The sequence below is a fragment of the Pelobates fuscus genome, chromosome 9 (assembly GCF_036172605.1).
Source record: "Pelobates fuscus isolate aPelFus1 chromosome 9, aPelFus1.pri, whole genome shotgun sequence".
Classification (NCBI taxonomy): Eukaryota; Metazoa; Chordata; class Amphibia; order Anura; family Pelobatidae; genus Pelobates; species Pelobates fuscus.
Genome location: NC_086325.1, coordinates 134,120,256 through 134,134,220, shown reverse-complemented (window position 1 = coordinate 134,134,220; position 13,965 = coordinate 134,120,256). Strand labels below are relative to the sequence as shown.

General features: G+C 41.3%; 1 protein-coding gene across 1 annotated transcript in view; it reads right to left on the bottom strand.

Moving 5' to 3' along the window:
• AIF1L (allograft inflammatory factor 1 like) overlaps nt 1–13,705 on the bottom strand; it is a 78,836-nt gene extending 65,131 nt beyond the window's left edge. The window contains exons 1-2 of the mRNA XM_063432467.1: nt 13,592–13,705; nt 13,253–13,314 (exon numbers count right to left, since the gene is read on the bottom strand). Coding sequence (XP_063288537.1) covers nt 13,253–13,314; nt 13,592–13,616 — 87 coding nt within the window. The 5' untranslated portion in view covers nt 13,617–13,705. The remainder of the gene's footprint in view (nt 1–13,252; nt 13,315–13,591) is intronic.
• Between the last annotated feature and the right edge of the window lie 260 nt (nt 13,706–13,965).

The window sequence follows — 13,965 nt, the reverse complement described above, 5'->3', positions numbered from 1 at the left end:
GATACACACCCCCTGCCACTATAGCATGCAATCTTTGTGATGGCCTAATATTGTGGTTAAAGGGATTCTATAGTGTTAGGAATATCGCGTTGTATTCCTAACACTATAGAGTCATCTGGCCCTCCCCTCCCTCATGTCCCCCCTTAGCAGCTCACAAAGTGTAACAAAACTCTATTTACTTACCTGTTTCCAGTGCTGATGTTCCTCGGCGCTGGGTCGGTACTCTGCCTACTCCAACTTCATCCGATGAGGGGACCTAATTTGCATGCGCAGTCGACTGCCACAACCGCATTAGGCCCTCCTCATAGGAAAGCATTGACTCAATAACGCTGGATGCCCACATGCAGATTGTTAATTTGAGTTTTACTACTGTGAAGCTCTGTGATACCCGCTTACCCAATGCACGCTCTTTTAATTGTATCTCTATGGAGCTCTGTGATACATTCAATCACAGTGCTGTGAGTTTTATTGCTATGGAGCTCTGTGATATACTAACATAAACAGTGAACATTAGTATAAAATAAACTTCATCAGCATCTGTTTATTGTATGCAATAAATGTATATAACTCTCAATTTGCCTTGAGAAAAACACACTGCCGTAGCAGTCCCTCCATATAATTCCATGTTCCCAATACTAACGTTGACCTCCTGAGCCATTTTAATGTCCCCAGTTAATACCCTGTCCCCTCTTCCCAACAAATATAAAATGGCCATACGTAGGCCAATGAAAACAATGGCTCAGAATCTACTTAAACACCTAACTGTTCTTTTATAAATTAAACATACACTGTAGATAAATGACACAGGATTCAGTATAGAAAACCGCATCTGTTTCTTTTGATGTGAATATGTCAATGAGGCTTTATTGCTGTAATTAAGCATTGCTCACTATAATTAAATTAAATGACATATTTTCTTAAGGCGTACTGAACCAAACATTCATTATTCTTCCTTTATGTGACTGATAGAAAAGACATCCCACGGAACGTGCTGCAATTAACCCCTTCCCCTCCACCGATCTCATTTAAAGGTTAATAATAAAATACTTAATCCTCTCTAGAGCCGTCATGGTGTCAGGATCAAGAATAAACCAATCACGACTACAAATTAAGTCTAAGGAAGTGTAAAAAAATAAAAATAAATAAATGTAGGAGTTTGTCCTTAGTATGGTCCAGCGTAACATACCTCCCAATATTTCAAATGGACAAAGATGGACACTTTATTTTTAGCATGTGAGTTAGGTGGTGGCCAGGGGTAGGGTTATTATGAGAAATGCTAGGTAATTTACTAATAAATGATGTAACTTAAAGGTGATTTATAACAATAACAATGTATCTTACTTACACAGACTAATTTCTAAGCACATTTATTGTCGTTAAAAGACACATTATTCGGGGGGGCGGAGCCAGCAAGGCAAAGGAGCGGTCGCAACTCTTGGAGCTCCAGCTCTAACTCACCCTAACAAAGCTTTTATGGTGGAACCCAAAGCTCAAAGACCCCTCAAACCTTGCCTACAACCGGCTGAAGAGTTATGGGCCGCAAAACGAAAAGGGCAAAAGCGTACAAAAGCTCCCAAGGGAGAGACATCGGAGACATGCTGCGGAACTCGCAGCAGGCCGCGTGGTCCAAAATGGCACCGGCCGACGAACTCACCTTCTATTCCTCGGAGGACTTCACACCAGACCTCCTGGATGGACCACCTTATGGTACCATGCCAGACCGCAAAACGGCACCACAGAGGACCGGGGATCCGGTCACTGCAGACCAAATTAAAAAGATGCTGGCGGATCTCCGCAAGGACCTAGCAACTGATATGGCTGGATATAAAGAGGCCATAGCAGGGGCCACATCTAAAATCTCCCAGCTGGAGACCCACTCTGCCACCCAAGACACCAGGATCACTGAAGTGGAAAAGCAAGTAGCAGACTTGGCACGGCAACAACTAGCTACATCAGACAGGCTAGAAGCTATTGAGGATCAGAGGCGGCGGTACAATCTAAAAGTCATGGGGGATACCAGACTCGGTCGACATTGCTGACTTACCCCACTACATGCGGCGCTTCATCGGAGGATTGCTCCCACCTAAGCAAGCAAAATCCCTGAAGTTTGATGGTATGTTCCGGCTGCCTAAACCGGCCAGAGCGCCGGCGACAGCGATGGCCGACCTCATCCTCAGATTCCAAGCACTCTCAGACAAGGCTACACTCCTAACGGCCTTGCGAAATAAAACTCCCATTCCATTCGAGGGCTCCTCAATTACAGTTTTCCCAGACCTCACCAGGAGCACACTTACGTGGAGGAAATCGTTACAACCTCTACTGCAACACCTTCGCGCCAAAGATATCCCCTATAGATGGAGTACACCACAAGCTGTCATGTTTACACAAAACGGGACTACCCACAGAGCACAGGGGTATAAGGAGCTAGAAGCACACCTACAATCAACAGGCATCTGGCAGACATCACCGCCGAGTGGAACGGGATTGTCCCAGCTGAACCCAGCCACTATTCGGGACTTTACCCCGAGAGGGCAACGAGGTGCCCCACCAAATGGCTCACTCACCTGAGGGAGCAGAAGCTGAAATCACCCAAGGGGACTTTTGTGTTCCACCATTACTAACCATCATGCCTACCACAGTTAGAGAATGTTTTTCGTTTTATATGCATTGCTGTTCTCCTTTATATGTGTTTCTTTTCTTTATTTTATTTTTCTTTTCCTTTCTATTGCGCATCCAGTACCAAATTAGCAAAGCCCAATAGCCTTATAGGTGATCAGCCAAACTGTACCATAAGCGAGAAATGAGCACACACATAGAGAGGACGCACTGACACTTGTTAACTAGCGCCCTGCATACCGCATGGCCGAGTAACCACCGCCGCTCACAAATTACTACTAACCCCTCCTTCCGGGGAACCAACTCTTAAATGCCATACACATAGTCTAGTGGAAGGAGGTACAAATTCACCGTAGGTACCATCAAGATGACTTCCACTTTTACCACACCCACAAGGGGTCTCACAATCGATCTCACCTAACTTTGACTTGTATAATGTACTTAAAATATAAAATGTGGGGGTGGAGCCTTACCAGCTTCCTGACTAGACGCATGGTCCCAGAGCTCCTGCAGCTAAACTCAATTAAGCGCGCAATAAACGGCAATACAAGCACTTACATATACGAGACTACCCTGCCTGAGCTCAGTGTGCCCCACCGAACCTCCCGATACCACTCGGAAGAAAATAAGAGCACAGAGCCCAGAGATGCATGACTGCGGCCTGCGGGCGCCGGACTTGGGGAGAGACGGCCGCTTTCCCCGTCCTCTCGCTAGCGGCCTGGGAGGCAAGAAGGTCTCCCCCCCGGACCGGTGGGGGTTATCCCGGTCCAACCCTGGGAGAAAGCCCGGCTACCCAGGAGACAAGCGACGAACCCACACAGTAAGCCTGCAGCATCAGAGCAGGACAAAATGGCGGACGCCACGTGTAGAGCAAACAAGAGGGAAGAAGCGCCCGATATATTGGCACGGCTAGAACGTACCTTTGCGGCCTTCTGGATACAGCTAGCCGACAGGATGAAGCAAGCCCAGCCCCAGGAGGCAGCAGTGAAATCACCTGAAGTGCCATCACACAACCCCAGCCACAAGCAAGCAACCCCCAAGCCGAAAAGAGCTGGCAAAGGGCGCAGGAGAAAGCAACACCTCCAGCCGGTTCCCGACTCAACTCAACCACGCAGAGCAAGGCACGAGAACCCCCATAATAGAAAGCCACAACAGCAGCAGGTCCAGACCGGAAAGCTCACTTCAATGGAAGTTTCAAGGGACCCCCCCCCCAGTGACAGTTCTTACCTGCCGACCCTCAGCACACCGGGACAACCTGCAACACCCAGCCTGGATACGGGACTCTGTATGCCTTCGGACAGGCGTCGGGTAAGCTGCCCTTAGCACAAGGACTTATCGGCCACCCACCCTACCCACTGAAATTTGGGGAATATGGCACAACATACACAAGAAAATGAACACTATCCTGCCTCTCGTGTTTTATTTCATTTCTGCATGTTATTTGATTAACTTTGTACCAACTGAGACAACTGTTATATGTGTTGTACCCGACAACAAGATAGACTAGAGTAACCTGAAAAGCTAGCTTAACCCCTTAAGGACCAAACTTCTGGAATAAAATGGAATAATGACGTGTCACACACGTCATGTGTCCTTAAGGGGTTAAATGCATTGTATACTACTGAGAACATGGGCATCTTACATAGTTTTGACATGATAAAGCCCTAAGAAGCATCTACGTTAACTAACATGTGCAGCGAGTTTGCATTAGATACGGCAATCTATAGTCTCTTTTCAGCTAAGCTGGTTCCAGGACAGTACTTGTTAATTATAGCTTTGTATGTTTACATTATCTATCAGACCTGTCTACTGTTTCGCCTTATTTTACATGTGACTTATTGTATATTGTTCAACATGATGCATATTATCTGTGTTGAAATAAAAAAATAAAAATATAAAATGTGCTATGTCTTTAAATGCCATCAAATGTTTACTATTGTTGACTGCTAAGCTAGCAATCGCTGTTGGGGCATTGCTTGCCTACTTGTACCCTAAATGCACAACTAAATAAAGAATAAAAAAAAAAAAAAAAGCATTATTAGGAGTATTATTGCTGTGGAGCTCTGTTATACACTCAGACACATCAACAATAAGGAGCTCCTAGAATAGTAAGATATTATGATAGAAAAGAGGGACAGAGAGATTTGGGCCCAAAGTAGGGACTGTCCCTACTAAATAGGGACACTTCGGAGGTACGGGCTTAGGACTTCCAAAAGGTGGAATACTGGATAGTGAAATCCTAAGACAAAATGAAAAACTGTCAAGATTACTGTTTGATCCAGCACATAGAACTGTATAGCACGGATGACAAATAAGTAACGTATTACCGGTCCTTAGAATGGCCGGATTTAACATACATAGAATAGTCAAGATACTAGCCGAGGTCAGGGAACACAGAAAGGGACGCAGTGATGAGGAAAGCCAGGAGTCAGGATACCAGAATATAGAGAAGTCAATAAACAAAGCCAAAGTCAAAAACCAGCTAGAAAACTAATAACAGGAACGCGCTCTCAGACAACCACAAGAGAAAGCACGACAGGGCACTGAGCAGGATGAGAACTGGGCCTAAATACCCCTCCTTTAGTTCTGATAGGCTGTAACCGGCCTTTGACCCCAAAGTCAGTTACCAGGCTTCATTTGCATAATTGCTGCTCAGCATTAACCCTTCTGTGGATTAGGTTGCTGCTCGGCACAACTTTTCCTGTGTGGACAGTAAATGTCATTAACCACATTTCTATAAGCGGATGAATACGTGACAAAAACTAGTAAAGTGATGGACAAAAAAATGAAAATAGGTACAACATAGCTAAAGATCTGGATGCCTGCACTATAAGAAAGCGGTATAACATAGTTAAGAATCCTGATGCCAGACACCTGGGAAAAGCATAGCATGTAGTAGGCAATGGTTAGAATGTCAGGTGAGGGTAACGGGCAACACATTAACTGGCTGCAACCTCCCCCCCCCCTTTTCCCCCCTGTGGTAACAGTAACATATTAAATGGGCTGATGTTTGGTAGCTATCCCAAAATTACAGCCACGCATGTTCAGGGACTACTATAGTAAAAGATGGCATAACAGCGATTGAGCATCAGCGACTGAGCTGTAATGAGGCCTTACACATGCTCAGTAACATTTTGGATGTGTAGGTGTTCCAGAGTGTAGCAGCTACTTCAATTTCCAACTACCTTCTGCCACCCCACTCCCTGAGTGGCCACAGAAATACGTCCTCGATCACGGGGGATCCCCTTTACAATGCCAACATTCTGGCTTTATTGGCAGTGAATCAGCTAGTCACCTTGTTAATATATGGCTCTGGCAAACAGGAAGATGCACTCCCTATAATCACTGCAACTACAGCATCTGATTGACAGGTTAGGTAAGGACCAAGTTTTAAATAAACTTTGTAATCAGTATACTTGTTAGCAATTCTGCAAACACAATAAATAGCTTCCATTATATGCTCTTTAATTTGAGCATAACTTGTGTGTGCCATGACCGTATAAAAAGCAACTGACTGTAAAAAGCAACCCAATACCTTATCTATAATTTGTGAGGACAGTGGACAAGCACAAAAGACACATTATAATTATGGATGGATCATGTTTCCCCAAAAGATTCTGGATTTTATAACAAATCCATTTAAAGACATGTCCCTCCCCTCACCTGTCAATCAATTATCAGCATACAGATATTCTGATAACATAAACCCCTACGCTGAGAATTGAGTGACAGCACAGAGCAGCAGAACCCTCCTACTGGTGGTTTTTCAGGTGTTCAGAACACCAACTACAATGCATACACTGTAGTTGCTGTGATTTTCCTTCCGACAAGTGCATGTCACATTGGTCAGAGGAATATAAGATGGAAAAATACTAAATATAATATTATATATTTCCCACAATGACTTTCATACAGCCATACTGCAGAGGCACCCAAAGCTCTCATTTTAGTTGTTATAGGACAAAGAGTCTGTAGATTTCACCTCCTCCGGTATGCGTCAAACCATTTTCAAATGGCTTGACAAAAAATTGGGCTTACCAATTCCTACAACCTAACCATTGCAATGCGGCATTTCTAAGGTAAAATTGGATGACCTCTTTAGCTTGTCCAACTAACGAGGCAATGAGTGTGCTGGGCTAGCCCACTCCAGCTAACCTACCAGCTCTCACAGCCTACATTTAGATGGGCTAATGCTGATGTTTACATCAAAACACTGGCCAAATGACAGGCGAGGTGCTGGGATGTAGGCAGCAAGAGAGCTTCATTTTATTTGCCAAAACACTCAAAAATGGTTTGACACAAACAAACCAGTGGGATTTATGTATATAAATTCAACACAGAGCAATGGCAAAAATCTGTGGACTTTTTATGCTAAACAGTCGTCCACAAATGGCGTAGTGCAAATGTAGTTATTTCTACCTCCTCCAAGATGGCAATGTATGGGGCAGTACTGATCACATTGGCCAAGCCAATACTCAATGTGACTACATACTACAAAAAACTGCAGACTACAGGACTCTGGATTACAGAGTGCCGCCATTCAACCGCCATATTTGCAATATTTGCTGTTTTTGTTGACGCAATGAAGGCTAAAGCAATTTGACTAGCAGAATGTATAGATACAAATGCTCTCATGTATATAGCGATACTATGTAATTTTCGCATATCAAATGCAATTTGTGCTGCCATAAAAGTACGTCAGAGAATGCTGGAGAAAGTCTTTCAGGTTTTTATGTGAAGTCCTATTGAATGGTAGGATACTAATGCATGCTGAAATGCTCTGTTACACAAGAGACCCTTCTTCTGTCTGTACAGCAGTAACAAATGTGACATTTTCTTTCAGTGTAGCACAAACAATTGGATGTGACTTATCTCAGGACCCCTACTCCTTCTATGTCAATATTCAAAAAAAATATATTCAAAAGCCAATGACGGAAACTGCAATTACAAGTGTGAGTCGCTGTCTGTTGAAGTCCACAGTGTGAGCAGCTCATTAGTGGTACGGTATAATTACTGCTGCACGCTATAATCAGTGTGATTATTACCCCTGTATCTCTATACTAAGCTGACAGTAGAGATATCAAGCATCGATTTCTATTTCTGTCACTGTGAGAATGGGACTTGGCCCTCTCTCACCCAAATAAACCTGAGGAGGGATACGGAAGGCACCGTTTAAATCTCATTATCTCCGCTGGGCACTGGAAAGGCTTAAAAGATAACATAAACCTCTATTTTTTATATTATTGCTATTTTTGCAGTGAAGTCGATTTGCTCTGTTGTTCGTTTAGAATGTAACCACAGGGGATACGAAAAAAGGAAAATGGTGTCTCCTGAGCTGCGGTCCGACTATAATACCCATTAGTTTCAGGCAGCGTATAAAGCAAGTATGTTGCGAAGCTAGAACCCTAGATGGTGTACAACTACAACTACCACAATGCTTAGTCAGTTCTTGTTTCTCCCAGACAGCTACTAGAGGCGCTTCCTTGATTCACATGGAGTTTAACTCCGGGAAACTATGCTGGACGTCCTAACACTTTGCGTGAGGACGTCCAGAGTCTTGAAAATTCCATAGGAAAGCATTGATTCGAAGGTTGCACCATCGCTATGATAGCGCAGGAGGAGGACACTGGGCCAGCGCCGAGGGTGCCCGGCATTGGAATCAGGTAAGTGAAAGGAAGGGTTTTTAACTCTTTCATGACCAGTTTTGTATGCCTAACACTATAGTTTTCCTTTAGGCACAAAGCAAATCTTGCTGACCCCTACACTAACAAAGAAGGGGGTAACATCATAACATTAACACCATGCCTATGATTAAGTATGGTAGCTACACATGAAACGCCTAAGGTGAATTTTTTTTTCCCTGGTGATATTTTATGTTTTCTTAATAAAAGTTGTATTTTAACGCAATTATTTGAATCCTGGAACTTGGATCTGTATTTTCATGTCATGACATTTCCTCACCTCTCTATGTCCACTCCTTTATACCCATGAGCTGTGTGCTTCCAATCCCATCTAGAGTCTCAATCAAAGTATAGTCAGGAAGAAGTACATTCTGGACACCTAGGTATTCAGTCCAATGCCACCACACTACCACACTAAAAAAAGGGTGTACAGTAACATTTTGTTCCCAGAACCTCTTCCCAACAGTCACCTGGGGGAACCATCGCCTGCCCTTTAGTAGCTTTGTGTAGCTTTATAATAGTGATCTTTCTTTTTACATCAGGTGGCTGCTTTGAGAAACAATGCGTGGCATAAACCTAAAAGAATAAAATAAAAACCCCAACACTAATATCTTCTTGCCCCACCACTACTTGTAAAGAACTGGGGCCAAACAGTCCCACAACCCGGGGGTTAAGTCCCAAAAGCCTACAACTAACAATACCTATTGTTGAGTATAATTTAGCTTTACCCCAAATCTATTTGTGTGCGACCAGGAGATAAGAAACCTGTCTCTAGAGGTAATAACAGCAGCATATAAACAAATTTAAATAAAGTGTGTTTGTTTGTTTTTTGCTTGCCTCGTCTGCTAAAAAAAACAAAAAAAACAACAGCATGTTCAAAAGAGTGGGCCTATTTAGAACACCATTCATAACGCTGCATTTTAGCACCACTGTTGCGCCATTTTAAATATCACTTCTGGGTTCAATGACAATTTATAAGCTTTTAGTGGAGACATGCCTACAAGATGCTGCAGACTTCATCACATGGGGGTTACCATTAAGATAATTTCCAGTGTTCACAATGTTAAAGGGACTCATAGTATTTATAGTATGGGGTGCACATTGATAGCACTGAGAATCCCCTACAACTTGTGCTAATGTTTTCACAATTTGCTCAGTTTTCTTTTAAAGGTATACGATTCAGCAAATTACATCATGGTGTAGTTCAATCCTGGCACAGTCAGGGCACACGTTGCATTGGAGGAGAAGAAACATTGTTTTGAGGTCTCCTTCTCTCTCCTCGCTCTTTCTATGCTGACTGACAGCTGCAAAACGCTGAGATTGAATAACTGACAGAAAGCCAATGGAGACATCTAAGTCAGGGATAGAGCTCCGTACAGTGGTTGGATACATTTAGTTGTATTTCTCAGACTTTGCAATCACATATAGGGTTAAATAATTATGATACTAAAAATCCTGACAAGTAACAGTTCCCCTTTAAGAACAACACCAGCTTCCTCTTTTTCCAAAGTCCTATGACACGGATATGGAAGAGAAGTTACAAAAAAGGAAATAGCACTCAATTTAATGCTCAGAACAAAAAAAGAGATATCAATTTAGTCTGCAGTATGCCACTGTCTGCATCATAGAGCCAACAATTGGAAAGAGGAAGACTACAGCAATATGTATCTTTCTTTTTAAAGTGGAACCATGAATTATGAATAATGAGAACACTGAAAATCACCTATACCTTTTCTTAACCCCTTAAGGACACATGACGGAAATATTCCGTCATGATTCCATTTTATTTCAAAAGTTGTGTCCTTAAGAGGTTAACCCTTTTTTGTCAGATGCTCCATTTTTTTAAATAAAATTGTATTAAACCGAACTGGTTCTGGCTGGTCCACTTTAACGGATAAAAGATCACAAGTTAGTAAATAGATAATTGATAAATTACATATTTGATTGCTTTGGAATGCTACTGCCCCTCGCTCCAGCATCGCCATCCTGAAGTGTCTGTGTGTGTTGCTGACACTCTCTCGTGTGATTGGTCCTGCTTGGGTGACACTTATCTAATCATATTAATGCCCACTGCGGATGCTGATATGCAAGTGTCATTGCATCAACCTTGGTGCATCCCATACTCCATACAGAGAGCAAGCATGAGAAACACCTGTAGAGGGAGAACCATTTGGGCATCAGAGTCTGCAGCTTAGGCCAAGAAGAGGCAAGTGCCCCCCAAGGAATTTAACTCTCCACTGATTTAAATGAGGCCTTACATTGACAATGCCTGTACAATTTGTGGCTTTGCTCCCCTCTGGGAAACTTTCTGTTGACTGCATTGCACCTTTGGGAGGATTATCTTGCTCTCTCTGTCGCTCAAATCACAGCAACACACCCACTGCGCTGCCGGCACACAGTTCTAATGCTGCAGATTGATTGACAGGTTGATTGACAGGTTGCCAAAACCTTACAAAGCTTTAAATTAAAATGTAATTAGCACAATGTAAAGATGGAATTTAATGCTTTTTAGAATTAATCTAACTTGTGTTTACTATGACAGGTCCATGTCAAAGATTTAGCAAGTGACATCACAATCCAGCTCAGTCCAGGCACAGCCATGGCACAAAATTCAAATGAGGAGGGGGATATTTCTTCTTCTCTGTATGTTTCCACTATGCTGACTCCCAGGTTTAATGAACAGAGATTATAACAATGATTGACAGGGACCCAGGTGAAGGCACCATTTCCAAGAGGTGTGGATTTCCACATTTAATTTTAATTTTCACACCTCACAATCACATATTTGTTAAAGTGACACTTGGCTCAGAACCCCACCAGGTTCTGAGCCAGAACGTGGCTCAGAACCTGGTGGGGTATGGGGTACCATGGTTAATTTATAATAAAATGTTGGCACTTTAAGTTATGTTCATGTTGGAATAATGTTATATATATATATATATATATATATGTTATTTATATTGGGGTCATTGCCATTTATATATACCAGAAGGATATGTTAAGGTGGGGTATGGGGCAATGACCTGTTTTTTCTATGTTAAGTTATTACTATTTAATAAAAGCTGTGGACAATTTGACCCATATACCATAGTGTCCGTGTTTTATTGGGATAGGTATGTGGGGGGTTTGTCCAAGGTTCCGACTGCCCATATGGCGACTATACACTGGTCAAGCATTTGATTAGCACAGTGTGGCAAATGCTGCGCATGCGCATAAGCCTCTTAATGCTTCCTTATGGGAAAACATTGGCTTGGCTTAGATCATCAATATTGATGATCACAGCCAGGGAGGTGTGGTAGCAGAAAGGTAAACATTTTAAAGGGGCAAGGTAAGTTAATCTATTTATTTATTTTAAATACACCAGGGAGGCCAGACATCCAAATAGTTAGAAATGCACTATAGCGATAGAAATATATGTTTGTATTCCTTTTGCTCTTTTAAATTTAGGGATACATAAACATAATATTAAAAATCCTGAAGGTGAACGTTCCGCTTTTACGTCTCCATCAACTGTGCTACAGCAAAAATTTACTTTTAAGTTCACAAATGTATTCATGTACTCAGCAAACCTGTGACCTCATTCTTATTTCCCAAACAGAAAAGAAAACCTCGGGTTTCTACACCATGATCACATAGCGAAAGAGGAAGTTACACACTGCAGTTGGCAAACACTTCTAATTATATGTTATATCAGTGAGCCAAAGGTAACCCACAAGAGTGGAACTTACAGATTTAAGCCCATAGATAATAAACATGAAATGAAAGCCTGGTGTAAAGGTATCGAGGCAGTGAAGGGGTTAACCCTACGTGAAAGTTAGTGAACAAATGAAGAACAAGGAGCACTGCCTGTAGTGTATATATATGGATATATATCGTTATATAAAAAAAGAAATGAAAATAAAAAATATATTTATTAGTGAACAAGATACAAGGTGATTACTTCATACATCTACTCCTAAGCCTTCTGTATAGATGCATACAGGGGCCTACAGAGATACTATGCAGAAATAAAAGGTTTAAAAAGGACAGTTGACAGCACCTAAATCACAGCTGTTCTCAGATTTTACACTATCTCCGCAAAGATAGTGTAAAATCTGAGAACAGCTGTGATTTAGGTGCTGTCAACTGTCCTTTTTAAACCTTTTATTTCTGCATAGTATCTCTGTAGGCCCCTGTATGCATCTATACAGAAGGCTTAGGAGTAGATGTATGAAGTAATCACCTTGTATCTTGTTCACTAATAAATATATTTTTTATTTTCATTTCTTTTTTTATATAACGATATATATCCATATATATACACTACAGGCAGTGCTCCTTGTTCTTCATTTGTTCCCATAGATAATAACACTAGTTAAACCAAGCATAAATGAAAGTCAAACATACCAATGTCTCATAATATCTAGAAGCACCGCTAGATAAAGGATTTTAATCTTTACCGCAGGATTCTATAATAGATAATATCAGTGATTTCCCTTTTATGAAAGAAAAAATTAAAAAGTTTAAACTTCCAGGCTGTTTATAAACCTTATCACAGCAATCAACTAATAAAGTTTATAAAGTTATAGGACAATTTAGAAATCTAAAAAAATTATTCCAGCGAATTCTACAAAATAACAAACAAAAAAAAAACTTAATTTGCAAAAGGGGGGATATTGGTACATTGTGCAGGGGTGCGATATGTTGTTAAACGACAAATGGAATTAAAAAAAAAAATAAAGTAGTGTTCTGTTGTACAAATTAAAATAAGAAACATAAAATAAATAAAATCAGTTTGAATTAAACGCTATGATGCAGTTTGCTTTATACACAGTTATAAGAAAATGACAGACCTTTTTTTTTTTAAGAGATTCAGTAAAGATTTAGAGCCTTTAGACCTGCGCTATGATGTATGCCAGTGTAATGGTATTCTATAACTGGGCATAAAGCATGGCATTAGAATGCCACCAACTCACCTGGTTTACTTCCTCCAATCTGATCTCCTGTTGTGCCTTTAGAATTCCAAATGCTTTTCCACCTAGGGCAAAAAAAAAAAAAAAATCAGTGAAAATGTTGCTTAAATACTTTGTAGCAAATAAAACATTTCCTCTATAAATAATGCATTCTGTTTCTTTTGGTTGTGTACTACTTTAAACACTGACAGATCAAGCAATGCATGGAAAGTCATCATAGGGTCTAACAGGATGGTGATTCTGTGCAATAAATCTCAAACTTGTTAAAACCCATCTGAGTTGTAGGTTTTAGTGGTTAGAAGTAGTGGGATAATTTTGCAAATCTATTTGTTTTTGTTTTACCTTGGATTCTGTTGTTAGAAGTCATGCTGAGAGCTCTGTGTGTGTCTGAGAGTGGCTTCAAGAGATTAGCCCCTGAGCTGTGAGATACAGACGAGTTTTAGCAGTCTTCTCACTACTGAGCAGATGGTTAAAAAGCTCATTGGCTGTCTTATGCAGCCCAGCCCAGCTCAGCAAGAACAACCCTCATTTTAAATCTTAATAACCATCATTTTACTCTCTTGGCTATAACACACCGCCCCCTGCTGACACACAAGAGAATGCAAGTGATTGACAATTAAATGATATTCCAAAGTGGTGACAGTGCCTGACCAATTATTGTTTTCAACCATATTTATAATTATACATATGCAGATTTAATACTTTTAGATTAAACA